Below are 25,813 nucleotides of genomic sequence, written 5' to 3' on the forward strand. Positions count from 1 at the left end.
GTGCCAGCTTGGTCACGTTTCCTTCCTACTCCACAGGCTGCTGAGTCCCTCCCCAAGATCAAACGGCGCGTGCAAGCAGCTCCCTCTGCGAAAGTGCCAGCCTGTCCTCAAAGCAGCAAAGCGGAACAGGCTCGGGGAATGCAGAGGACGAAGGGCTGGAAGGAGAGACCCTGCTGCCTTGATATGCTCAAGCCTCTCTCTCCTCTGCCTCCCTGGGAGAAGGATGGCGTCAGAGCGGGAGCACGCCACTGACGTTTCTTCGGCGGCTAGAAAGCAGAGTAAATGGAATCGCTCAGAGACGGGCGGAGGCCGCTACGGTGAATTCAGGTTCAGAAGAAAGGAGGGAGGTGGGGGGCGGAAAATGCTCCCAATTTCGGACCGATCTACGTCAAGCTAGTCGTGCGCAGCCCGAGGAGGGCAAGCGTTGCCAGCCGTGCCGCTAACGCTGCTGCATTCCTCGTGTGCGACTCCTGTAAACTGACCCCTGTTCAATTATTCATGGAAGCCCGCAGCTCGGAGGCCAGGCTCCTCGCACAGTCGGTTATGTTTCTAATAGCGCGGAGAACCTGGTCGTTACCCAAGGCCCAAGCTTGCCGAGGACGCCAGCAAGCACCCTGGCAGGGATACAGCCAGGCGCCGGTCAGGCATAACAGGCCCATTAAGAACATGATCACTTGATTACTTTAGCTGATGAGTAAGGAACAGCCAGTTTAAACAAAGGGCCTTAACTGCGGCAGGATGAACATGCAGAGACTAAATAAGGACTGAAGCACCCAGTGGTGCTGGGTCTGACGGGAGGAAAGCCTCGTGCCACCCAGCAGGAGTTTAAATAGCAGGTCCCATCCAGCTCTTTCGGAGGCCCTCACGCATGCAGCTTGCAGCAACCTTTGCCGGGCCGCTGGCGGGTGACAGGGGACAGAGGACGGAGCTGCCGAAAGGCACAGATCGGACACCCTGACTCGCTCCTGGAGAAAGCCGCAGCAGCTGCACAAGCAGGCTGGGCCTCTGCCCCAACACAGGGGAGGGGAAGGGACTTCAGGTCTGCGTGGTTTTGAAGCCTTAGCTTTAAGAGGCCAAGATTAGAGCAGCCATCCAGTATTGGCAAGGACCGTGGGGCTGAGCATCCCCGCCGTCTCAGCACAAATCCTGCTGACACCGCAATGATAAGCAGCGACAGCACATACAGAGCTGGCCTCCACCATCTCCAGGTCAGCAGGGACCTCGCACGTCTTGGCCCAGCGTAGCAAATTGCATGCCGGTCGGCCTGGCAAACATCCTCCCTCTGCCGATGGGCAGCAGGAGCCCCTGCGTCCCTTTCCTCTTAGCCGCAGCAGCCAGCTTTCAGGGGCAGCCCCTGCTACGAAACAGAAAGAAGCACTTCCATCTGGGAGGAAACAAGCAGGGCCTCAAATTCAAGGAGGCAAAGGGTTCAGTGAAGCAGACTGGGAGGTGTCCCGAGCAGAGCTTGGACTGGGGCGGAGGATGATCATTTATGTAGGGCAGCTCCTCGACCCATGGTCCTGCTCCTCAAAGGGATAAGCCATGAGACTCTGCCCAAGCCATTAGGATGTGCCTGTGCATCCCCAGGGCCCTCTTCTGCCACAGAGGCAGCCGAGAGCGAGCAGCAGCATCTCGCCTGTTCTCCCTCCCGCTTGTGAGTCCCTGCTGTGCCGAGTCCAGGAGACAAGCCAGGGCGGCACTCCCTGGCTGCTGCGGTTTCTTCTCCTCTCCAGGCAGCTCCTTGTCCGTGGCCTCGACACGCCTTCTCATGCTCCTGGCCCCTCGTGTCCCGCGCCACCACAACAGGGACCGAGCCCCAGCCTTTACTGGCCGTTGAGTGGATTGTGATGAGACTTTAGAGGAAACAGGGTCATCTCAGGGAGGCTGGATAGTGCCAGTCAAAGGGCTGATTGGCCTGATCGCAACAGGTGAAGCTACCACAGAAGTGCAGGGACACAACCACTGAGGGCTCAAGAGTCTTACAGGGATTGTGGCCATGCAAGTGAGTGGCGCTCCCATCCCACTCCAAACACACGTTTGCTCTTAAAGCAACGAAGCTGGTTGGTCCTACACTTTCTTTTGGATCTGCTCTGCAATTAGCCCCCTCTGCCCAAGACACTCATTTCAGCCTAGGGGCATCAAAAGAAGCAAGTTCCACCTGGCTGGGCTGCCAGGGCAAGACAAGAAACAGCTCTGCATCTCACTGCGGTTCTGACTTCTGGCGCCCCACTACATGCCAGTTAGGGCTCCTTGAGTGTGCGACGGCTCAGGCAATTGGTGCGAGCGCCAGTTCAGCCATGGAGACCAGGTGTGGCACCGATGTACCTGCCGTGCTCAGGTGCTGCCTCTCCCCCGAGACTCCAAAGGTCTCTTGCAGGGTTGAGCTGAGGACCGCGAGGGTTGTTTAATTGCTTTCCCCGTTTTCCATGAGGCATGATCATTATCGCCTGGAAAATACTGTGATAGTTCCTGCAGTCTGCCTTAGCATTGCTTTCAGAGAGCAATGAGTGGGCATAGCCTCCGCACTGTAAGTCAACTCCTCTACTGCTCATTATGAAGTGATTTCGCTAATTGGGTATTGTTGTTCAGTGCGTAATTCCTTGCACTTAGTGCCTCTCAAGTGTGCTACCTGCCCTCGGCTGAGCACGTTAATCAGGGTTTTAATGCAGGCTCCTGAAAAGAGCTGAATTCAAGTTCTTTGCGACTCCTGTTAACCGGCTGTGGAATCACCAGCCCCCTGAGGAAGAAGCCATCCAAGCCAAGCTGACAATTAGACAAGCTGAAGAGCAGGTAAGTGAGCGGGATTTACCACTCAGCCAACCCCGACACTGCCAATTAGTCTCTCTGAAAGGCCCCTCGGGCCCAGCCCCCCGGGCATCTCCATCTCCCAGAGCAAGCTGTGAAGCTGGTCCGTAGCAGCAGAAGCTGGTTCTGTGCCAGGCAGGGGGAAAGCCCTTGCAGGCACAAACTCCGCAGTGGAGGGAGCTTCCTGCAGTCTGAGCATCTGCGCTGAGCTCATGCCGATAAGCGAACCAGTTCAGGAAGACAACAGGATTAATCCCGAGACTGCTGAGGAAAAGATTTCCCCTGATCCAGGGTGTAGCTTGCGGCAAGTCAAAGGAACCGGAGATAAAAGGGAAATGGTGGCCTCTTAACCTTGCTTCTTCAAAGCAGTTTAGCTGGCTGGCGGGAGGTGCCCTGGACATGGTGGGGTTAGCCGGTACTATTCCACAAGCCATCAAAGAAAGCCCTGCGCCACCGATACAAAACACTGCCAAGTGACCCAGAATCCCATAGGAGCATATTAACTCCTTTGCACTGGCGGCGTGTGCTGTGGTCTGTGCTAAAGCCCTATTGCATTTTTAATACTGGCCTTTATGGGAATAGCAGCACTGGCAGTTACAGCCTTCCTTAAAGGCAACATATATCCATACAACCCTCTTTTTCTAAAGCTTCCTGCTCTGCTCAGCATCTCCCAGTGCTGTGGATGTGAACTGGATCATCCAACAGACTGCAAGCTTCTTGGGGCAGGGACTGAGACTGTACAGCACAGGGCAAGCACAACTCTGGTTGGGTTCAGGCTCATTTATGCAGCACAGGACTTGTCGTCTTAGCCCGTGGGGGCCTCACAAGGAGGATTTGAAGGCTGAGACCGTGCAGATTTCTTTGCTTCTTCTTAGCATTTCCCTAGCTACAAGAGGGGGAAGGAGGTCTGAAGTCAGAAGCGGAGGCGTGGACCCCCTCCCAGCACCACAGCCCCAGGTCAGGGATTTCCAGTGTACTCACAGAACGGGCCCGAGACACGGTGCTCACACAGACATACGATCGCAAGCTTTTATGGATTCCTGCCACTGAGAAAGGAAGAAGAGCCCTGGCACGCTGTGAAACGAAGCGTGCGTCCTTGGGAGGGTGCCCGGGGAGCTGAGGCTACAATCTCAAGAGGCATCTGCCCGAGACCAGTGGAAAAGGAGGCTGCCTCTCACCCCAAGCAGGCAGCCTCTCAGGGGGACAGGAGAGAAGCACACACTTGCCACGCAGTGTCCCACAGCGACACGTTTAGTAGTTCTTAGCACGACGCCAAGACTTACAAGGATCACAAGACGCGTCTCAGAGCAGTAAGAGGGCTGATGCTTGCTCAGATGGGGGGGTGCAGAAGCGAAGCAGTTCAGTCAGGGTCACACTGCAAGGCTGTGGCAGAGCTAAAGATATACATGGACTCCTCGTCATGTCCATCGAACACTTCACCGGGCTCCGAGCAAAGCAGCATCGGCATCAACCTTGTCTCAGAGCCAGAGGGAAGGAAAGCTACATATGAGCAATACGAGATGTGCCCCTAAATCCACTGAGGTTCCTACTTGCAAGGGTAGAAGGCTTCACCCCTTGTTTCTGTACCACGAATAGAGATTGCGTCTCTGTGGGAGAGGCCACACCTATCTGTGGGTTTTGACTAATCCCCGTTGTCTGCTGATGAAAGCTGTTTTTAGCTGTCATCCTCACAGAATTAGCAGCAAGAGGGTAGCAAATAAAGGCCCAGAGTTAGGCGCCTGCTACTGCTGCACCTCTTCCCCTTCAGTAGATCCAGATTGGCAGGCATGCAGACGAAAGGGAAATTCTCTCCCTTAACTCTTCTGGGGACCAGCATCAGCTGAAACTCGGGACACAAGAGGAAGTGTCTGTGGAGATGCCCACTTGCAAGCTTTCCCTGAAGGTTTTAAGCTGGTTAAGGCATTTCAGAGTTCGCTCTGCAGTTCAGTAGCAGGTACTTCATGGTTCGTGTTTAGCAGAAGAGCGTTTGCACAAGGTTTACAAAGTTGTTCTGGCAGGACCGTGTGAAGACAGGTTTCAAACAAACATGTAAACTGCTGAGCACGGACTGGGCTGTTCTTAGCCATGCCTCGGGCATGCAGACCAGGGCAACTCCAGAAAGACTCAGGGCAAGGCACTAGACTACAGGACCCTTGGGCTCCCTTCCCAACTGCAAGTTAGGGGCCCTTAGGCAACCATTTCCCTTCTCTGCCTCAGCTCCCCCCCTGGAGAGTGGCATCTGCTTCAGAACCTCCCAAATAATGGGGAGGTGTATGGCTCAGCTGGGAAAAAGCCTTATTAAGCTTTGGTCACCCTGGGACACAAGCCTTATAGCCTCATTTTCTCTAAAGCTGAGTTCAGAACTGAATCCAATAGGTTTTTGTGCAATGCGCCACCTTCAAAGAGGCATCCCTGTCATTTAAAAAACCATTTGGGTAGCGAGAGCTGCTGTCCTTCGGATGCACTTAGAGAAGGACAGCTCAGCCACGTGTTTGAAGATGAAAGAAGCAAGGAGGAACAATTGTAAGGCTTATCTTACAATAAGCCTTCAAAAGCCAGGAGGAACTGAGCCAACAGGAAAGGAATTTAGCTCTGCAAACCACTGACAACACTACCCTTAGCACAGATGGACAGGTTACGGTAGAGCTTGCCATGCCTGACCACATATTACGGCCACACCAGACTGGCAAGTTGAAGAGAAACCCGAGTGGTCTGGTCAAGGCACTAAAACCATATGAAAAAGCCAAGACACAGTGAAGAAGTTTCTCCTGATATCGAATCTAAGCCAACCTTGCCGCAAGCTGACTTCCTGCCCCTCGGGCAGGGGGCTGGACTCGATGATCTCCCGAGGTCCCTTCCAGCCCTGATGTCTATGAAATCTGTGAAACTTCAAGCCATTGGTCCGTGTCCTGCTCTTTGCAGCAAAAGGGAAAAGGTGTTCTCCTGCTGTTTTATGGCAGCAATTCAGGTATCTGAAGACTGCTATCATGTCCCCTCTTAAAGCACCTTTTCCACAAGCTAAGCATGCCTATTTCCTTCAACCTCTCCTCATATGACTTGCCTTCCAAGCCCCTTTATCATTTTTAGACATTAGCCTCTGGAACCTCTCTTGCTTCTCCATAGCCTTTTTAAAACACAGACCCCAAAACTGCACACAATACTCAAGATGAGGCCTAACCAGTGCCAAGTAAAGAGGCTCTATCGCCTCCAGCGTCTCACCACTAAGCCCCTCTCCAGGGCATTTTGAAGCAGCTCTTTAGAGTGAGCATCTGAGATGCTGAACTTGAGAAAAGTCTGAAAGAGAGAGCAGGGAAGGAAGGAGGCACGAACATGCATTTGACCCTACCCAGACCCCTCTACCACACACTTTCTTTAAGCCACCCCCTTCCCTCCCTATGGAAAAGGCAGTCTGGTTGGCTCTGGAATACAACTCACACACAGCAGATATTTAAGACTGGGATATATTGCGATAGTTACCTTTGATGGATGATTCCCTCCTTCTGGCGCAGCCTGTCCATTCTGCAAAGTAAAGGGATCCTGAGTTAAGGGGGGGTCAGGAACGAGCTCTACCTGAGCATCAGAAGCTGTTTGATAACCGATACGGTGATACAGCACTTGCCACATCTACCTGGCATGAGAGATGGAGGGGATCAAACAGTCAGCGTTTCAAACCAAATGAAGTTGCTCATGGGTTCCTGACTGCATTTTGGTGGCAGGTTTCCCTTCAAGCTGGTTCTAGGAGCAAGATGGCACAAGCGAGCGCCATTTCGAGATTCAGCATGCCTTCAAAGCAAGGGCTAGCATGGGGTCAGGTTGAACTAGAAGGGGACCTGTTACTGCTTTATCCCCTGTGGCCCGCAGGCAGATCTCAGTGACTACAGAGCCTGGTTACAACCATGCACTGCATGAATCCCAAGCCAGGAGGGACACCATTACTACGTAAATGCATTTTAAGAAGGGCTGAAAAAGTAATAGTAGTTACACTGCTGCTGACTTTGCTTCATGGAGCTTCCACCCCAGCTGCTTGACTTCAGCTACTTTTGGCCTTTTTTAACTCATGAAGCATTATCCTGCTAACCAGGCTTCTGCACTGAGGGCACAATGGCTGAACGCTATGACCGTGCCCACACATACAGGCACATGTGCTTGCAGCAGCTCAAATAGCAGAGACACAAATTTGCGCCGGAGATTTGCGCCTCAGCACACATGCCTGAACATGCACTTTGGTGCGGGGCAAATTGTGCCACTTGAGGCAAACTGACCCTGCCCATTTCCTCCCGGATCTGCAGTCAGAGGGAGCTGAAGACTGGGGCTAGCATCTGTGCTGGATCCAGCAGTATAAGAAGCTGCCCTGGTGAGCAGCTCAGGGCTCCTTGCCCTCAGGAGTTTGAGGCCTGGCCAGTTGATATATAGGGACACTAGCCCCCTGTGCCAGCTGTACTGCTGAAGCAGCCTTAACCTAGAGTGGCCCCTGCACCCTCTACCCACTGCAGCAGTCTGGCAGCAGGGGCTGCTGCCTGGCTGTGGCCTGCTGCCACCTGCAACAGCCCTTGGATCTGCAGCCCCATGTCTGCATGCCTGCCAGACCTGGATAGGGGCTGCCTGGGCTGTGGTACGGGCACTGCAGCAGAGCCTCCTCCACCTCTGGGCCAGCTGCCAGTGGCTGCACAGTTGACTTTTGTATGGCACTGCTGCCATGTGTGCCCCCGCCCTGCCATCTGTGCAGCTATCACCTGGAAGATGTGCTCATTGTGGTGGCCCGCTTCAAACTGTTGAAGCATGTCCTCCTGCCCCCAAATGGCCAGGAGACCAGCCACCTCATTTACCCTCCAGCTGGGCCCCTGGTGCCAGTCCTGGGCAGGCTCCTTTGCCTGGGTCCCAGCACTTGCCTTACTAGAAGGAATCCTGGTATTCCAAGTTTAAAAATTGCAAATTCTCTCATTAAAACCCCCAAATTCACTCTTCCATGATTAAAATGAAACATCACTATCTCTCTCTCAATAGAGAGATCAGTTGGGCAATGCTTTATTGATATATGTACAATTTTAAAGCAATTTGGAGGCCTACCAGTGCCTGTATTATCGTAATAAAATAAATTCTAAATAGCTATATGCTTTGGTGTTTGCTTTTGTTTTTTTTAAAATCGCAGAAAAATAAGCTCCCCTGACCCTTGTGCTAACCAAGATGTAGGGACAGTTGCCCCTGCAGCCACAGCTGCCATCAGCAGGTCCCATCATGTCTGATGGCTGGGCATGCAGGGTGTGAGATGCTGGGGGGGATGTGGGGTTTGCAGGAGGAGGGTGGGAAGGGCTGTGTGTAGGGTGTGGGGTGGTTGTGTGTGGGCGTGTGGGGATGTGGGGTTTGTGGGTGGGGATGTGGGGTAGGTTTCAGTGGGGGCTGCCACATGCCCGCCCCCCTACCCCCCTGTGGCACATAGCCCCTGGTGCTGGCAGCTAACCGGGCCATTGGGTTGCTTAGAGCCTGCTGCAGGCACAGCCCCATGGTGGCACGGCACTGCCCGAGACCTGGGGGCTGCACACGGCAAACAGAGTTGGTCCGGCCCACTGATGCCCGCCTTTGAAGAACGCGGGATGGCTCCTGCCGAAACCAGGGATCCCAGCACTGCACCTGGGAGCTGTGGGTGGTGGCAGAAGCCTTCCTGGTCCCATCTAAAGGTGCATGCCAGTGGGCTGGGCTGGCTCTGTTGGCCATGTGCAGCCTCTGGGTCTCAGGCAGTGCCCCCCCACTGTGGGGCTGTCCTTGGAGCAGGTCATCAGCGCCCCAATGGCCTGGCTGACTGCCGCTGCCAATGCCAGGGGCTGTGTGCTGCGGGGGGGAGGAAGAGCGTGTCATTGGCCCACCCACACCCACAAACCCCCTCAGAAACCCCACAGTCCCCGCACCCTCACATCTCTGCTTACCGGGAACAGAGCTTGGGTCTGAGACACTGGTTCCAGCCTCGACCCACCTTTATTACCCCCAGCACGCTGAGGCAGCATGGGGGAGCAGCAGGAGCACGCGGCAACCACAGAGATGTCCTGGCAGGTGCTACAGCATCTCTTTGGAGGACCTAGCCTCCAGCTACTTCAGGACATGCTCACAGAGTGAGCCCTGTGTGTTTTTTTTCCAGGATGTTGTTTTGGTACCGGGATTTCCCAATATCAAATTGAGAGTCCGTGCTGCAAATATGCAGCGTGGGGAACACTTTTTTGTTCATGGCATGCCTCCTATGGCATCTCAAACTGCACTGAGGTGCCACAACAGGCGTGTGCTTGCTCGTCCAGACATGGACTAGCAGTCTATAGTCACCAAAGGCTTCTCACAACAGCTGGCTGCTCTGGGAATGGAAGTGGAGTCAAATTCAGCAAGATGCCAAACCTGTACGGATGAGCAGAAACAGGGAGAAGTTGGGTGGGAAACGTCTGCTTAACCAGGGATGCCTTGTATTTAGAAGCTCAATGTGGGTGCTCTTCCAACATATTTTTTGCATCTCAGTTTGGACTACAAAGCAATGATATTCATTTCACATTCAGGGCCTTCATGGCCCAGTCAAAAGTATTTAGATGCCCAACATACTATAGAAAATCAGTAGGGAATTAGGCACCTGCATGCCTCTGGGAATCTCGGCTTCAGCACTTGAATGGCTGGGTAGTAAACATTGCAGGGGAAGTTTCAATCAATTAGAGCAAAAATCACTTTTCCAAGATTGGGACCAGGTGTTTAGAACGCCTACATTTTTTTAAAGCTAATCTCACACACAAAAGGGGTGGGGGGAAGAAAACAAAAAGCTTGCATCTGTTTCATCTTCGTATATGATTTTGAGAATCTGACACTATAAAAGCCTCCCTTTAATGTCCCAGAGGTTTTACTTCCACCACATCTAACAGGTATTTTGGGTTTCAGTTCTTCTACCTTCCACAGTAATTTTATTACATAGATGCACCAGCTTGTAGGCAAGTCCTGACAAAGGGCTTTGCACTGGAGTAGAGCTGTCCAAGTTTTGTCTACTGCATTAAAGGCTCTGAAGACAATTGCTGCAAGCCTTCAAATTTGTAGGTGCCCCCCCCAACTAAGCATGTGCTGACAACCCATCCAATTCAATACGCACAGACTTTGAGGTCTGTTGGAACTGCCCATCACATGAGCTGGCCCGGTGTGTGTGGGTCAGGGAAGCCAAAGCAGAACTTGTTTAAGTCAGCTATTTAGAAAGGACTTGCTGATGTTTCGTTTCTTTTTGCACACGTCTAAAGGTTTGACTTGCAAGAGGATTTTCAACCACAGAGTCAGAAGAAAGCAATGAGCAAACCACAGCTAAAGAGTGAGCCAGGTGCTCACGAGGCATTGCAAAAGCTGCTATTTATAAGGAAGGACTGTGGCCTTTGACTCACCAAAAAAATATTTAAGAAATGCAGCAAGATCTCATGTTTATGTATGTTCCTGGCACAGAAGATGGCGCCTCTGTCTGTGTTAGGGATAGCAAGACTTGGAAGTGCATTACTGTTTATTGGCTCGGCTATCACACTACTAATAATAAATCAGTGTTCAAAACATAGCTGTGTCTGGGATGTTTCTGCACAAAGAATCCCACAAGAGGTGGAAGCTCCCTTCTAAGCTGAAGAAAGTACTGCTGATTTAGTGGTCATTTGAGACTGGCTGAGCACATCAGGCAGACAACCGGACTGAAATACGGGCTACCTATCGCTTTTGTCGATACAGACAACGCCAGGGTAATGGAGACTGAGGTTTGTTTAACCTGGAACTCAGCTCTCAAAGAGCAGTTCTGCCTCCACAGTCCATAGGAGGTAGAGCCAAGCTGGCCTTTGGGTTAAAGACAGTTCTTCGGGCGGGAGGCATTAGCCAAGCACAGCATCTCTGGCTTTCTACTGAACTTTGCCTGGAGCAGCAATTGAGACGGAAGATGGTCTATCCCAGTGGCTTCTCTCCCTTTCACAGTTTTTAGGGGCTGGAAGGGACCTTACAGATCATCGGGTCCAGCCCCCCTGCACTTGGGCAGGAAAGACTGCTGGGATCAAATAACCTCAGCAAAATGGGCATCAAGATGTTTTTTTGAAGATTATCAGGGTGGGTGCCACATCTGGGGGGACCCCCTTATAAACCTTCAGCACTTGGCTTGTAAAGAAGTTTTTCCTTATGTCTAGCCTGAAGCAATCCTCAATCAGTTTGTGCCCATTACCTGTAGTCCTCCCCTGGGAAGCTTGGTGAACAGAAGTTTCCCCAAGCCCTGATCTGTATCCCTGATATACTTCTAGGCTGCAGCCGAGTCCCACCTGAGTCTTCTCTTCTCCAGGCTGAACAATCCCAAGTCCCTTAGCCCCTCCTCATATGTCTTGGTCTCCAGGCCTCTGATCATACATGTGGCCCTCCTCTGGACTCTCTCGAGTTTCCCCACACCCTTCTTGAAGTGCGGCACCCAGAACTGGACGCCACACCCCAGCTGCGGTCTCACCGAGGCCGAGTAGAGCGGGAGGATGACATCCTCCGCCTGGCTCGAGATGCCTCGGTGGATGCATGCCAGCGTTTGTTTAGCTTTACCAGTTATGGCATCACGTTAGCAGCTCGTGTTCATTTTCTCGTCAGTCACGACACGCAGGTCTCGTTCAGCTGTGGTGCTGGCAAGCAGAGCACTGCCAAGCCTGTAAGTGTGCTGTGGGTTATTTCTCCCCAGATGGAGCCCTTTGTATTTCTCCGTGTTAAATGACATCAGGTTGAGGTCTGCCCACTTCAGAAACCTGCCCAGGTCGGCCTGTGTCGCCGGCCTGCCTTTGAGCGTGACCACACTCCCCCACAGCTTGGTGTCATTGGTGAACTTTCACTCTGGGTCTACCTGTTTCCTAAAGATTTGACAGGTACACAAGTGTGCTACATTTCCACACGCTTCCTCCCTCTCAGGGCACACACGTTCTGCCGTACATGACTTGTGATGGAACATAATCCTGCCCAGAAGCGGAAGAAATGAGGCCAACACACATTCCAGGGGTTGTTTCACGCAGGCTCATACCAGGAGCCCAACCTAGCCGACAAGGCCATTGTTCAAAGCGCTGGCTAACTTAGATTCGCTCAAGTGGCTTGCGTCTTCCAGCCAAGTTTTTTCCTCTCCCACCCCAAGCCAAAACACCCCTTCACTTCCTCATTCTGTTGCATGTACTGCAAGCTCCACTAGACAGGCACCTAACAGAACAGCCGCCTCACCACATAACACATAAGCTCACCACCGCATAGATACAGCTCAAACGGTTTGTGGGATTTTCTGGTTTAATGGCTTTGTCTTTAAAACGCCCCATTTCAAAGCTGTATCCTTCACACCATATTACACATAAGCTATGCTGGACACCGCTCAAGCAACAAACTGTTCTCTTAGGTTTAGGAACAAAGAGTTACCAAAAGATCTCATGCTGAGGCAGCACGGAAAAAGAGCAGGGCCGGTGATAGCATCGTAGATAAGGACTTGGTAATTTCTTTAAAAAACATATCTATCAGTTTCTGACCTCAAATCTGGGGAATTTGGAAAGGGCTGCCACCGACTGGTCAAATCGGAGTTCACACTACCAGAAGCGCAGCTCACCAGCATCTTGCTGGGAGTCAGTGACTTGTCTGTACAACTTTTCCAGCGGCTGTTGCTGTGAGCAAATTGCAGATCAAGAAAGGATCCTGATGTGCCACCTGTTGTGTTAGCTGTGGACGGCACTTGCTCCAGAGATGCCCGACTTGCAAAGCTCATTTCTGAAAGGCGAGGCACCAAAGAGCCCCTGTTAGGCATACAGAACTCTAACCCCCACCCCCCAAGATGTTTTTCCAGAATGGTTTTCTATTAAGAAGGCAGATGTATATAGTTATGTAACTCTCACCCTAGGCTGAACTTGGAGATTTTTGTCTTAGGTCATCTTGCTTTTTAAATCTCTGTAATGCAACATAAGCCTTAGCAGAGTCAAAAGGCAATATGCAGAACTAGACAGAGCAGCCAGGACGATTCTGAACCAAGATTTCTACCCTAGACCATATCAGGAGAGACACAAAGCCTGCTCTCTAATTGCCATTAAGACATCTACTCTCTTGTTAGTGCGGTCAGCAAAAGTGGAGCCTTGAACTAATGGCAGATTTGCTGTAAGGGGCGGGGGAAGCGGGGAAAGACATCCTTTGCTATTTCTGGAGCCCTGTTTCAACTAGTCACTCTTCAGAGGATTAAGACGTCTAAATAGGGTATCACATCCAAAAGAAAGGAACCTCCTCACTAAAATGTTTCACTGTTCACTAAAATTAAGCCTGGGTGTACAAAGTCTTGGCTTCCTCTAATGAGGATCAAGCCCTTAAGTCCTTAAGTCAGAAGTCTTTGCTAATTTGACACAACAAAAAAATGTTTTGCTGCCATTGCCTTTGAAATCAAACTCAAGGACCTTGCTGTGGGTGGCTTTGAGACAAGAAACAGCCCTACTAAAAAATCAAGCAGACACAGCATGTGGGCTTTGCAGGACTAATAAGTTGGCTGTGCTGAGCTGGAGAAATGTATCAGAGATTGAGAGGGCATAGCCTCTTCCTTTATCTTTCCATCGTTATTTTATGTATTATTCAGCAAAGATGCTTGAAAGAGACAGTCAGGCACAAATAGCTTGTGCTCGGCAAAGACGTGTATAATGGGCAAAATAATGAGGCTGAAGTTACCGGGGTTGGTTGCAACTTCACGTCGGTTCCGCGGCTGTGTGTTTGTCTAACGAAACAAGAGTTTCAAGAAAAGCACTGCTGCTTTCCATTACTATGGTAATGAAGCCATTCAACTTTGCTTTCAAGTGCTGGCATGCTGTCCGAGCCGGAGCGCAGAACAGCGCTGCGAATCACGGGGTAGAGGGTGGTGCGGGGGGGATCGATCTGCCAGGGAGCTCCCCAGCGCTGAAGCGTGCTCCACGTTGGCTCCCGGGGTGCAGTCCTCCCCACTTCCCGGGAGGCAGCTCAGGGCCCTGTGCGGGAGCCCCCGAGCTTGCTGTACCAAACAGGCCTGACCGCGACCACCAGAGAACCAGATTACTAACGTGACAGAACAATGGGGCTGATTTCCCCAGCGGCACCGTACTAACACCTCGGTGCCGTGACTCAGAGAGCAAAGGTTTGAGGAGGCCCATTTGTGGCAAGGATCCCAGGGGATTTACGTAACTCACATTCCAGAAAAGTCTCTTCCATTTCTTAACTACCTTCCTGCCGTAGCAGGGACCACTTGCTTCCACTGCCCTGGAGTAACCTCAGCCCATCCAGGGCACGGCTCAGACTCAGGTTTTCAATCATGGCCAGACAGATACTCGGCTGCCGTGGAGGGAATATGCTGACATCTGGCGCAGAAGATGGCAGTCCATCTTGGAGGCAAAACAAAAAGCTATCGACGCCACCCATTCTGCAACGTGAAATCCAGCACGTGGGTATGCCTACCACCTCTCGAGCTAGTTGGGATATTAGCAGATGAACTCAGGCCTACAGAACAAAATGATCCCGGAAGCTACAGGACTGAGTTTTAGAGATGCCGAGCGCAAGGGAGACCTTGCATTTTTGGGCAGGCGACCCGAGAGGTAACAGGCAAGAATGAGCCGTGGCATTGCTTCCCTCTCCGCCCTGTTTCTCTCAAACTTCAGAGACCTCCAGCTGCAGCAGACAAAAGAACCCAAGCACTGCAGATCAGACACACAGCACTGCCCGTGTTGGCACCGCAGCTAGACTAGACACAAAAACGCAGCCTGTCTATAGGATCGAGCAGAAGTCTCACTCCTGCCAACAGCACTGGGCGCGGATGTTCGCTTCTCCCCTCCCATTATTTTTATTTCGTCGCCTGGCTTCACATGAAGCCTCCCAACTTAAAACAAAAAACAAAAAACAAACAGCTTAAAGCGCCGTCGTGTTTTACCGTCAGGCTGTTATCTTGCGGATCTACGCTGCCTCACCACAATGGGCAGGCCTGAAAGCACTCTGTGATATCAGGCAGGGAGACTGAATCATTGCAGAATGAGTTCCCACTCTCTTCTCCCACCCTGGTGCACAAATGCAGCCTAATGGCTCCAAAAGCTGGTAGCCCACTGCAGCTGCCCTTTCAGCCCGCAGCAGGTAAAGTACCCCGTCCAAGTCTTGTGACGTGGCTGGCGAAAAAGCAGCTCTGACCACCCATTCCCCCTGCCAGACCTGCAAGACAGAGGAGGAGTCTCTCTCAGAGAGTTGGGACCAGTCAGTCTTAGCGAGAAAGCCTGTGTGCCCAGAGCACGAGACTGCAGCGTCCAGCCGCAGCGCGCAAGATGGAAGAAAGAGCGTCTGGGCTTAAGAAAAGCCCCGCGCACGGCGGCCGTACCACGAAAAGGCCGACTCGTGTCCGCAGGAACTCGGTAACGGCCGCCCCGTGCGACAGCGCGGCGGTTGCCCGTGCCTGCGCTTTGCCTTGGCCAGGTCTGTCGTCCAGGGCACACTTAGGAGGGCGGATGGCATACAAGTCCCTGAAGATCTCAAGCTGAGGCCTGAATGAAGCGGGAGGGAAGAGCATGCACCGGAGAGAGCCTCGCTGGAGCCTCCAGCCCCCCTGGAAATTTGAAACGCGCGCCCCGTGCTGAAGCGGCCACAGCCGGGCGGGGGTAGCTGGCGGGGGGCACCCGCGAGCACGCGAAGAGGCGATCGCCCCGGGGCCACGACGGACCCACGCAGCGGGAGCCGCGGGGCGAGCGCGGACTTCGCCCGGCGCCCCCGGGAGCCGGCCGGCCTTCCCTCGCCGGAGGAAGCGGCCGCCGCGGGAGAGCGGACGGGGAGGGGGCGGCGGGACGCAGCGGCGTCTCCCCGGGCGGGCGGGAGGCAGCGGCTGCTGGCCGGGAAACCCCCCGCCGGCCCCTTTGTCCGCTCAAACTTTCGGGGCGGGCTCACCTCGGCGTCCAGCTGCACCAGCTCGGCGGCGGCGGCGGGCCACGGGTCGGCCAGCTGCGCCAGCGGCATCGCGGCGGCGGCGAGCTGCTCGGAGCCGCCGCTCGCTGCCCCCATTGGGCACCGGCCTCCCCCGGCGGGGAGGAGCCCGGCGCCGGCCCCCGCGGCTCCATTGGCTGCCGCCCGCGCCGCCCCCGGGGCCTGCCGCCGGCCGCCGGCCTCCCGCCCCGCCCCGCCCCGCCCCGGCCGGCCGCGCGGCTCGGACCCGGGACACGCGCGCCGGGGCTCGTGTAGCACCCCGGCTTTCCCCGGGGAGTCCCGGCAGGGCTCGCGGCGCTCCCCGGGCGGGGCGGGGCGGGGCGGCCGGGAATCGTGCCCCCCCCCGGCCTCGCAGGGCAAGCAGCGCCCCCCCCCCCCCCCACCGCGTTGGACCCCCCTCCCGTCTCAATTGTTTTAGACCCCTCTCCCATCTGAACCGCTTTAGACCCCCCCCATCTGCATTGTTTTACACACTTCTCCCACCTGAACCGCGTTGGACCCCCCCCGCATCTGAATTGTTTTAGACCCCCCCCATCTGAATTGTTTGAGACACTTCTCCCACGTGAACCGTGTTGGACCCCCCCTCCCGTCTGAATTGTTTTAGACACTTCTCCCACCTGAACCGCGTTGGACCCCCCCCATCTGAATTGTTTTAGACCCCCCCCATCTGAATTGTTTGAGACACTTCTCCCACGTGAACCGTGTTGGACCCCCCCTCCCGTCTGAATTGTTTTAGACACTTCTCCCACCTGAACCGCGTTGGACCCCCCCCATCTGAATTGTTTTAGACCCCCCTCCCATCTGAACCGCGTTGGACCCCCCCCCATCTGAATTGTTTTACACACTTCTCCCACCTGAACCGCGTTGGACCCCCCCCCCATCTGAATTGTTTTAGACCCCCCCCATCTGAATTGTTTGAGACACTTCTCCCACGTGAACCGCGTTGGACCCCCCCCATCTGAATTGTTTTAGACCCCCCTCCCATCTGAACCGCGTTGGACCCCCCCCATCTGAATTGTTTGAGACCCTGCTCCCATCTGAACCGCGCTGGACACCAGCCCGTTCTACTGGCCTCACAGCGGGCTGGTTGAGGCCCAGAGCAGGGCAGCGGGGATGATGAGCGGCGTGGAGGGGCTTCCCGACGAGGCCGGAGCTGCTCGGTGTAGAAAGGGGAGGCTGGAGGGGAGATGCGACGAGGGCTTACAAAATACTAAATGGCGAAGAGGCAGTCACCGGGGACTTGGTACTGGCTCTCCCTCACAAGACGAGAACAAGGGGTCGCGCGGTAAAACGAGCAGGTCGCCGGTTTAAAATGAACGTGAGGAAGTTCGTTTTCCCCCAGTGCATCGTTAAAAGCTGGGGCTGGTTGCCACCGGAGGTGGTGGAGGTTGGGAGTTCAACCAGCTTCACAAGGGGACGGGACACGTGCTTGGAGGTCACCACTGAGCGTGACAGCGAGGGGCACGACCTCCGAAACAAACCCGAAGTGCTGGAGGCTGCGAGGGAGAGAGGCACAGGAGGCAAAGCCCTGGTCAGACCCAGGTCACTCTCCCTTCCAGCCCCCGCTCTGCCACAGGAGACTGAGCAAAGAGGGACCTATGGTTTGTCCCAGTAAACAGCAGTTCTTATGCTTTTAGGGCATGTGATTTCCGCTGGCATCGTGCCCTTTCCACTGAGCTTCTCACCTTGCCCCTAGCATACGATCCCCCACCCAGCACAGCACCACACAGCCTTATGCGGTGTAAGGGTCTTCCACCCAGACTGGTCTGCAGAACTGGGAAGACAATGGCATACAAAATATCCCGACAACAGGCAGAGGTGTGGTGGGACAGAGTTGTTAAACACCAGCTGCTGAGGAGGTGGGAAGGCTGTGCTACAGCAGAGGCGGCTTTCGCGTGCTACCACTGGTACGGTGGTGAGAAGGGACAGGGAAGAAGCCGGGGCAAAAGTGATGCGGGGAAGATTTGGAGAGAGAACGTCTGTCTGGTAGATCCATGAAACCTTTCATACAAGGGTGATGTTGCAGAACTGGCCGTAACCAGGCTCAGCTGAAGGTGCAGCTGGATAGGGTAGGGATGAGGATCAAATGTTGAATCGTAAAAGTGATTACGTCATTCCAAGTGGTGTCAAGGGAAGTGGTGGATTCCACCTCTTAAAGTTTTGAAATTATGGCCGGGTGCTTCCCCAAAAAGCAACCCAAAACAGAGCCCCATACTAGAGAACGAGACAAAGGCTTCATACATTACAGGTAAAAGTCATGCTCTGGCTTATAGAAGAGGTCAGATAAGATGATCACAACTGTTTTATTTAGCCCTAGGATCTGTGAATGTGTAGACACCTGGCAAGGATAAGCAAGTTCAAGGGAGACGGTTCTGGAGGGAAGCTGGGACGAAGCCTCATGTTTGCTCATCCAAGACAGGCAGAGGAAGGAAGACAGATCAAATCAAACTGTCAGCAGATGTATACAGCTGAGGACATTAAACAGACCAGTCTCTCAGCACGTGGCAACACTTCATCCCAAGACGAAGCTGGTGGTAATGCACAGGCATTTACATGCACCATTTGACCGATAGCTCCTCAGTGACAGGATCTTTCCTAATATAGATGAAAACGCCTGAACACACAGAGCCCTGGAGTTTTACATTCAAAACCCCCTTGTCGCTTTGGATGGTTTTAAACATTTTCTTCTTGACACAAAAGTTATTGCTTATAGAGGATATTTCCAGAAGCACACAGGGCAGCTAGACACCCGGCGCCTACTGAGAGCCTGGTGCTTCCCCCGTGCATTTAAAGAGCTGTTTGCTGCCGTCGCTGCATATACAAACGCTGGAGAAGGCCACCAGAAAGCAGGGGTCTGGAGGATTATTGAATGGTACGCAGGACAGGTTGGAACTCTGCTTTCCAGTCTCTGTTTTTCGTGCCTTCTCTGTTTTCCAGTCTTTCCATAAAATGGAGAAGGACTTATCTAAAGTTTGTGGGGCTCTAGAGATCTTTAGATGAAACGTGTTTTAGAAATGCAGTGTTAAATACAATGCGTACTGAGCGGAGCACAGTACTACACTGCTTCAACACTCATTTTCTGCAACCCCCCTGTTGCATTTCATTATAAAGCTGCTTGTTAAATAAGTACGTTTTAAAAGACAAGCTGCAGATTAGATGCATATTCATCAACATGGCAGCTAAGGGTATTCTCTTGTTATTTAACGAGCCCAAGCAATGCACTCAGTTCTGTGCAATGCACAAAAATACAGTTCCTGTCCCAAAGAGTTAACAACCTAAGGCCCCAGACCCACAATCTATTCAGCCCAAACTCTAGGAGAGCTAAATAAGCTCAGTGCCAAGTGCTTTTTGAAAATCCCACTGTAAATCTTCAAAACATAGATGAATGGCATTTCCAAGTAGCCTTCACAACGTCCTATGTGGTCAGTTAGCATCATCTGTTTCACACATGAGGTCATCTGAAGAAGATAATTCCTCAAAGCCACCCCTTGGGCGATAAACCTGGGAGGCTGAATGAACCAGAATGATACGGGTAAGGGCTTGTTATAGACATCCAGGCTTCGTGGCAGTTACTGTGAGAGCAAGCTGTGCTGAGTCTCGGAGAGGGTTATTTCATCTAATTCCAGAGCTTTCACACATGGCCAGACGTGCAGATAGTGGCCTCCCTACGATAACCCTTCAGCTGGGACAGAATCAAACCTGCTTTGAATAGCACCTGTTAAGAGAGAGCCTCAGTGCTGGACAATCCCTCTGGGTATTGTCCATTAACCTCCCACTGTGAGCTTGAAAACTGGTCTTATTTTTCTACTACACCATGCTGAAGTGCTAGAAAAAGAGTTGTGCTGTAAGCAGAGCACCCCATCCATAGCCATGTGCTTACCAATGTTTCCACACACAACCCTACTCCCCCCCACCACACACACTTATTTTTTAACATCTTTCCACTATTTATTAACAGCAAGAGCAACCTCTGGGTTACAGACTTCACCGCAGTTAATGACCAGCTGGATTATGGTTATATCCTCAGCTGTTCCAGTTGATTGTGAGGAACCTGATCTCACAGGACCTCTGTGCAGAAGTCAACAAGCGCCGTGCTCCCAAACTGGTGGGAAGCTGGCAAAGCTAATGTCCGATTTTTGTGCTTTCATTTGTTTGCAGGGTCCATGCCGTTTTTTGTATTTCTTTTATGTTTCTTTAATTGACCTGTAATACATGGGGCCATACAGAATGATGCCTGGTGTGGCGCGCTCAGGACCCTGAGTGGAAGAGAACAGCCATCTCCCAGTTTCACTGTTTCAAACCTACCAGTGTTCAGATTTAGGTCCCTTTGAAGTGAACTTTGAGAACCCCACCGAGGAGGCACGGCACACTTCACGGCTCATCCAACTCTGCTGTCAAACCAAAGTGTTAGATTTAATCATAAGGACAGGCTGAGAGGGCATTTCCCACCAGTTGGTGCGCACAGCTCCTACTGACTTCAAAGAGGAGGTCCTGGAAGATCAGGTCCTTCACAATCCACTGGAGCAGCTGAGGCTATAACCTTAAGCCAGCTGGTCATTAACTGCTGGGAAGTCTTTGACCCAGAGGTCACTTTTGCTGTTGTAAACAATGGAAAGATGTGAAAAAATAAGCAAGTTTTCTTTTTGTGTGTGGAAACGTTGGTGAGCATGTGGCTATGGATGGGGTGCTCCACTTACAGCAGTCTTTTTCTAGCACTTCAGTGGCACAGCACCCAGTAGGAAAATAAGACAATTTTTCAAGCTCACACTGGGAGGTTAATGGACAATACCCAGAGGGATTGTATTTGAAACACAGAGCAAAGCATATTGTATTTCAACTACAGAGAGGAGAAAGGAGCCTGCTCCTGCCTCCATTGCCTATTGGCTTCATTGAGATGCTGAAAGTCTTTCATGTTCTGCGGCAGAAAGATTGGCAAGCTGACCATGGGCTTGATAAAAGGCAGAAATTACAGAGCTTTACAGGAATGATGGTTTCTTTAAAGTAAAGGGAACAGAAAGTGCTGCACCCAGGGGTGCCATAGAGCCTGAACAGAAATATTAAAGCACGCAGGTCCCAACCCACAATAATGGTACATTCACAATTTTCTTTTCCTTTTTTTTGGATTCAAGAAAGGCTGCCTACATGATAGCGCTCTGTATTTAGGGAGGTCCTTTGCCCTACACACTCGAAGAGCTTTGAAAAGGCAGCTATATATTATCCCCAAAGTTACAGATGAGGCACAAAAAGGCTACATAACTCTGTGGGAGAGCTGGTAATGGAAACCCAGTCTTTGAGTCCCCGTCTACAGCTATAACCAGTAGGCAAAACTGAGGTTGATATTATGTACCACGATGCTATTTGGTTGCCTGGCAAGCCCAGGCAACATTAATTGAAAGTTTTCTTTGTAGATCAAATGGGGAAGTAGCCCCTTGCATATTTCCTGCCTACGAAGATACCTCAACAAGTAGCTCTTTTCCCAGCACTAACGCGGGAAAAGGTTAAACAATTACTCAGCAATCTTTTCCTTCCCCAAACATTTTCTGCAGGTAAATGCCGAGACCTGTTGTTCTCGGTTGTGTTATTACTTGTATGGCTAAAGGAAGGTCCTCAGGGTGAAGTAGCTCCTTCTATCAGTGTTACATTCATAGAAAAATTAAAATGCTGCACTGCTGTTTGTTTTCTCCAGTTTAAATATTCAAATCTGCCTTATTTACAACATTTGCAAGTGGCTGGCTGGCTGATTTCTGGTTTACAATGTTTTCTCTTTCAGGAAGTTGGAACACGTGAGATAATCACACCAACTAAAACCACTGCCACTAAAAAACAACCGTCAAAGAGAAAGATGTGAGGCTGGTCCCTGTTCCAATTGCTGACCCCACCGAAGCACTGGACCTTCATATTCACTGCTTGTGCAGTTACAAAGCTCACTACAAGCTGCCCCTTCCCCTGTGATCCTCAGGAAGACGCACGTTTCCATGCAGTTCTCAACATGCAACACAATCGTACAGTGCTACAGGCAGATAAAAACCATACTGCCTGGTGTAGAAAGAAGAAGACAGGGAATGTGACTCAGTGCGTGCTGTGTTCATGTGAGGACAGACGGGAGATGGCATCGTCTATGCATTCTTCTGCACTGAGGGCCAGATCCTGAAAGCATTTATTCATGCCAGTGTAATGGGATTACATGTAAATCTGGAGGATGAGTCTTCATACTTAGGCTGTTGCTAACACAGCAGTCAGGATTATTCATACATTTGGACCTTCGTTTAATTATAGCTTCTGGAATTCCTTATGAATTGTAATTATTAAAATGCACTAATCAATTAGTCTCCCAATGCACTACTATCCTCTTGATTGTAGATGGGGAAATTGAAGCATACGTTATGCATTAAATCAGAGGTCCTGGGTAAGACCTGACTTGAGGGCCTGGTGACAACATGGTGGGGCTACTCGTGGTGGGGTAGCTCCTATAAAATACCATAAGGTATTTGAACTGAAGGTTTTGGTGATTAGGTGTCTTATGCATACACCATGATCCAGACGGTTGCCTACAAATCAGCAGCAGAGCTGGGGTCCTGCCCTCAGACCCTTATCCTAACCTGAAACCACAGTTTCTGAAGTGCTCTGCTTTTTGTTTTTCCACCATGGTGAGACGATCTGTCACCTCATTTTGATCCGAGAGATGTTTTTCCTTTGTGTGGTGGTGCAGGCGTCACATCTGAGACATAAAACGGGAGCTCTGTAAATGAGAAACTTTGGCTGCGTGTTTAACGGCCGATTGCTTTTTCCTTTTGTGACCAACTTCTTTCCGTCATTCTTCCTGCTGCGTGCAGTTGCAGCTGCCTGAGATGCCAGTGCCTTCAGAGGCAGGTCCAGGCAGCCCCTGGAATGCAGAAAATACATCACGGCAGATGAAGAGATGCAGAGCATCGTGGGGAACACAAGCCAGGCTGCTGTGCTCTCATTCCCTTAGAAGAGGACATTTGGTTTGTAGAGGGCCAATCAACTGAGCAGATCCCTGCACCTTCTGCCAGTTCGTTCTGCATGTGCAAACAAAGCACTGAGCACACTCAATCCCTTGCTCGTACGTCATTGTTATTACTGGTATCACCATAGCATCTAGGCATCCTGCTCACAGACCAGGGGCTTTGTTTGTTTGCTTGGACACATGCAGCCCGAGGAGGAGGAGGGTTTTGCTGACAGAACATGTTAATTAAACTGTTCCCACTCAGAGACTCTTGTTATATGGGAATTTTCCATCTGTGTGAGCAGAACCCCAGGCTGGAGGCAGTAGGTGCCCCATGGAAAGGGACTGACAAGGAAACCAATCAGGCATGAGCTGTCTGGACACCAAGGCCGTATCTGCTGGTTGTCATGGAGACAATCTCTCCATCAGGTTCCCCCGATATCGGTTACCTTCCATTTCCTGGATGCAAAGAAATGAGGAGTGGTTGGTCTTATTTCCATTCAGAGCAGAATCCTGACTATCCAAACACAAAGAGAAACAAATCTTTCCAGAGCCTGGACATCTCTCTGGAGTACTGCCTGAGCAAAGAGTGGAAGATGACTTGCTGCTTTGGTATTTCAGCTATGTGAGCCTGACAATGCTCTGACCAATTGCGTTTCAGTGCTACCATTACCCTTGGATGCTTCAGAGGATTTCAGAGACAGTTTTCATAGTTTAATCAGCTTTTTTGCCTCTCATTCAGCCTTTTGGATCCATGATAAATCACTGTGGATTCACCTGGATGCCTGCTGACTGCACACACTTGTAGTTCTGTGTACTTCACTGCTCACTGGGAAGTTCAGGCTAGCCCTATCAACTAATAAAAGTTGTCCAAAGCTTTTTTCAGGTCCTAGCTGATTTCAGCGCCTCTGCTTCAAAGGGAAAAAGCGGGATCAAGTGTGGCGTCGTTATGTGGACAAGGGCCCAGAGTTTTACAGAGGCGAAGCTTTTATAGAGCTGGAGGCCAATGCCCATGGAAATGGCCCGGGTTTTGTTGTTTTACAGTCAGCAGTCTCCTATGGTATTTACAGCACAGATCTTATATCTGGGTCAGTTATTCAGGGCATAGAATTTATTCAATGAGCCTGGCAAATTTTGTTGAATTATTAACACAGAGATGTGTTCATCATACATTTCCCTGCAAGATGATGCCAGCGAGCGAGGACAGGGAAGGAAACATTATGGGTAGCAATGAAGAAAAGTGAAACTGAATGGCCTGCTTTCACTGTCCCCAGACTGGGCAGAAAATAAACTGTTCAAATCATGAAAAGTAGGTTCCATGTGCAGCTTTAATAACTTGGTACTGGGTGAGAGATGTTATTTGCTTTAAGTGTAAACAGCCAGATTCACACAGCCGTACAGCATAAACACATGGGTCTCAGCAGGGCACTTCTGCCAGAAAGGGCAGGGGGATCTGGTGATAGGAAACAAAAACGCACATCAGCAGAAACACAGCCTGAGCTAAAGAAAATCTCAAACCAGCCATTAGCAGCACAGGGCCTGTAACACACAGCTGAGCAGTCCTCATCCCGCTGGGTAGAGGGCACAGGTGTGTACACACACAGACATCCATTCCAAATAACCTCATTTTGCACATAGGAAAACAGGCACAGAAAAGTTACACCTTTTTTTTCAGAATCATTAGTGAAACCGTTTCAGAGCTGAGCATTAAACTTAGAAATCCTGATAGTAAGATCTTTGCTCTGACTTATAAACAATTCAAACCAAATAAACTAGCACAACTTGTAGGAAATCCTCACCCTTAGCACATCTTCCACCTGACACTCAGCCTTTTCCCTGCGCTGGCACATTCACATGATTTATACTTTCTTTTTCTTTTTGCCTCCTTGCTTTTAGTATTGCAGTAGAATAAAAACTGGCTCAACTCAACCCGCAGTGGAAAGCCCATGACAAAGTAAACGGAGTGGATGCTGCTCACTTATCCTGGGCAGCAAATGAGATCACAGAGCAAATAACCTTATTCCCTGATTGACAGAGCTGTGATTCTACCCTCAGTTATTACTAGTCACTTTGTAAGTGATTACACTCTCAGAGTCCCAGTAGTGATCCTGACTGAGAATATTTTTGGCAGCCTCTTGTCCTTCCCCTCTGCTCATATTCCCTCCCTGGCCTAAAAGAGAGACATAGGAACAGAGTAGTGCCACTTAAATAGTTCTGAGACCTCCAGAGACACGCACTGTGTTCAATGTTTTAGACGCTGCACAAAAAGATTCAGAGACAGCATATGTGGATCTCTGCTTGAACTGCTCAAGTGAAGGCAGTATCAGTAAATACTGTATCTAGGACCAAACTGTGCACTGTGGCACTTCACAGTGGGTTTTTTTTTCTTGCGTAAAGAGCAAGGTAAAAAAACAGGTATAAAGATGTTGGAAATATTCTGACCTGGCGAAAGAATCACAGGCAGTCCCTCACTACTTCCAAAACAAGACAGCTGAGCTTGTAAGACTCCTGTCTGGCACTGCTGAGGTTCAAAGGCATGTCTGTCACCAGACTGGGAAAGTAGCTGCAAAAAATACAACACTTGTATTTTGCTGCTGCTTTTCCCAAAGGGATTGGATCAACAAGTTTGCTGAAATTAAAACAGGATTTGCTTTTTAATTTGTCTTTTGCCATCTTCTTTCTGATGGATAAAGCAAGGGATGTGTGGACAGTCTCCAACAGTTCCCTTTCTCATCCCAAAATAGCTTGGATTCATGCCCCCCCCCTTCTTTATATTAGATCTGCTGGCTGCATTTCACAGAAGTATTTACCCTGAGCTTTTATACATCCACCAAATAAGTGAAACTGTTGAATCTTTAGTGAAAAAGTCCTAGCTCAAAAACATCTGGTAGAAAGCAAAGTTTAAGAAGTGTCAACAAAACCAGCCCAAAGTTTGACTAAAACTACTATCTCTGTTTCACCTTCTCTCTTGCTCATTGTAATATCATTCTACTATTTTTACAGGCACTATATAATATCCCAGGATAGAGAAGACTTGAATTTCAAAAATCGGAAGCAAATGCATATGGGTGTGTGTGTGTATAAAAATGTCTAGGCTTCTTTTCTCTA

At 51.0% G+C, this 25,813-nt stretch overlaps 1 protein-coding gene across 2 annotated transcripts in view; it reads right to left on the minus strand.

The window, feature by feature from the left end:
- RPS6KA1 (ribosomal protein S6 kinase A1) overlaps window positions 1-15,851 on the minus strand; it is a 54,533-nt gene extending 38,682 nt beyond the window's left edge. Inside the window, exons 1-2 of one of the 2 annotated variants that reach the window (XM_090058396.1) lie at window positions 15,703-15,851; window positions 6,283-6,324 (exon numbers count right to left, since the gene is read on the minus strand). In XM_090058396.1, coding sequence (XP_089914522.1) covers window positions 6,283-6,324; window positions 15,703-15,816 — 156 coding nt within the window. In that variant the 5' untranslated portion in view covers window positions 15,817-15,851. The remainder of the gene's footprint in view (window positions 1-6,282; window positions 6,325-15,702) is intronic. The other variant, XM_090058397.1, reaches the window with a different exon arrangement.
- Window positions 15,852-25,813: the final 9,962 nt, after the last annotated feature.

This window comes from Crocodylus siamensis, chromosome 7 (assembly GCF_052110815.1).
Source record: "Crocodylus siamensis isolate JL-2025a chromosome 7, ASM5211081v1, whole genome shotgun sequence".
Lineage (NCBI taxonomy): Eukaryota > Metazoa > Chordata > Crocodylia > Crocodylidae > Crocodylus > Crocodylus siamensis.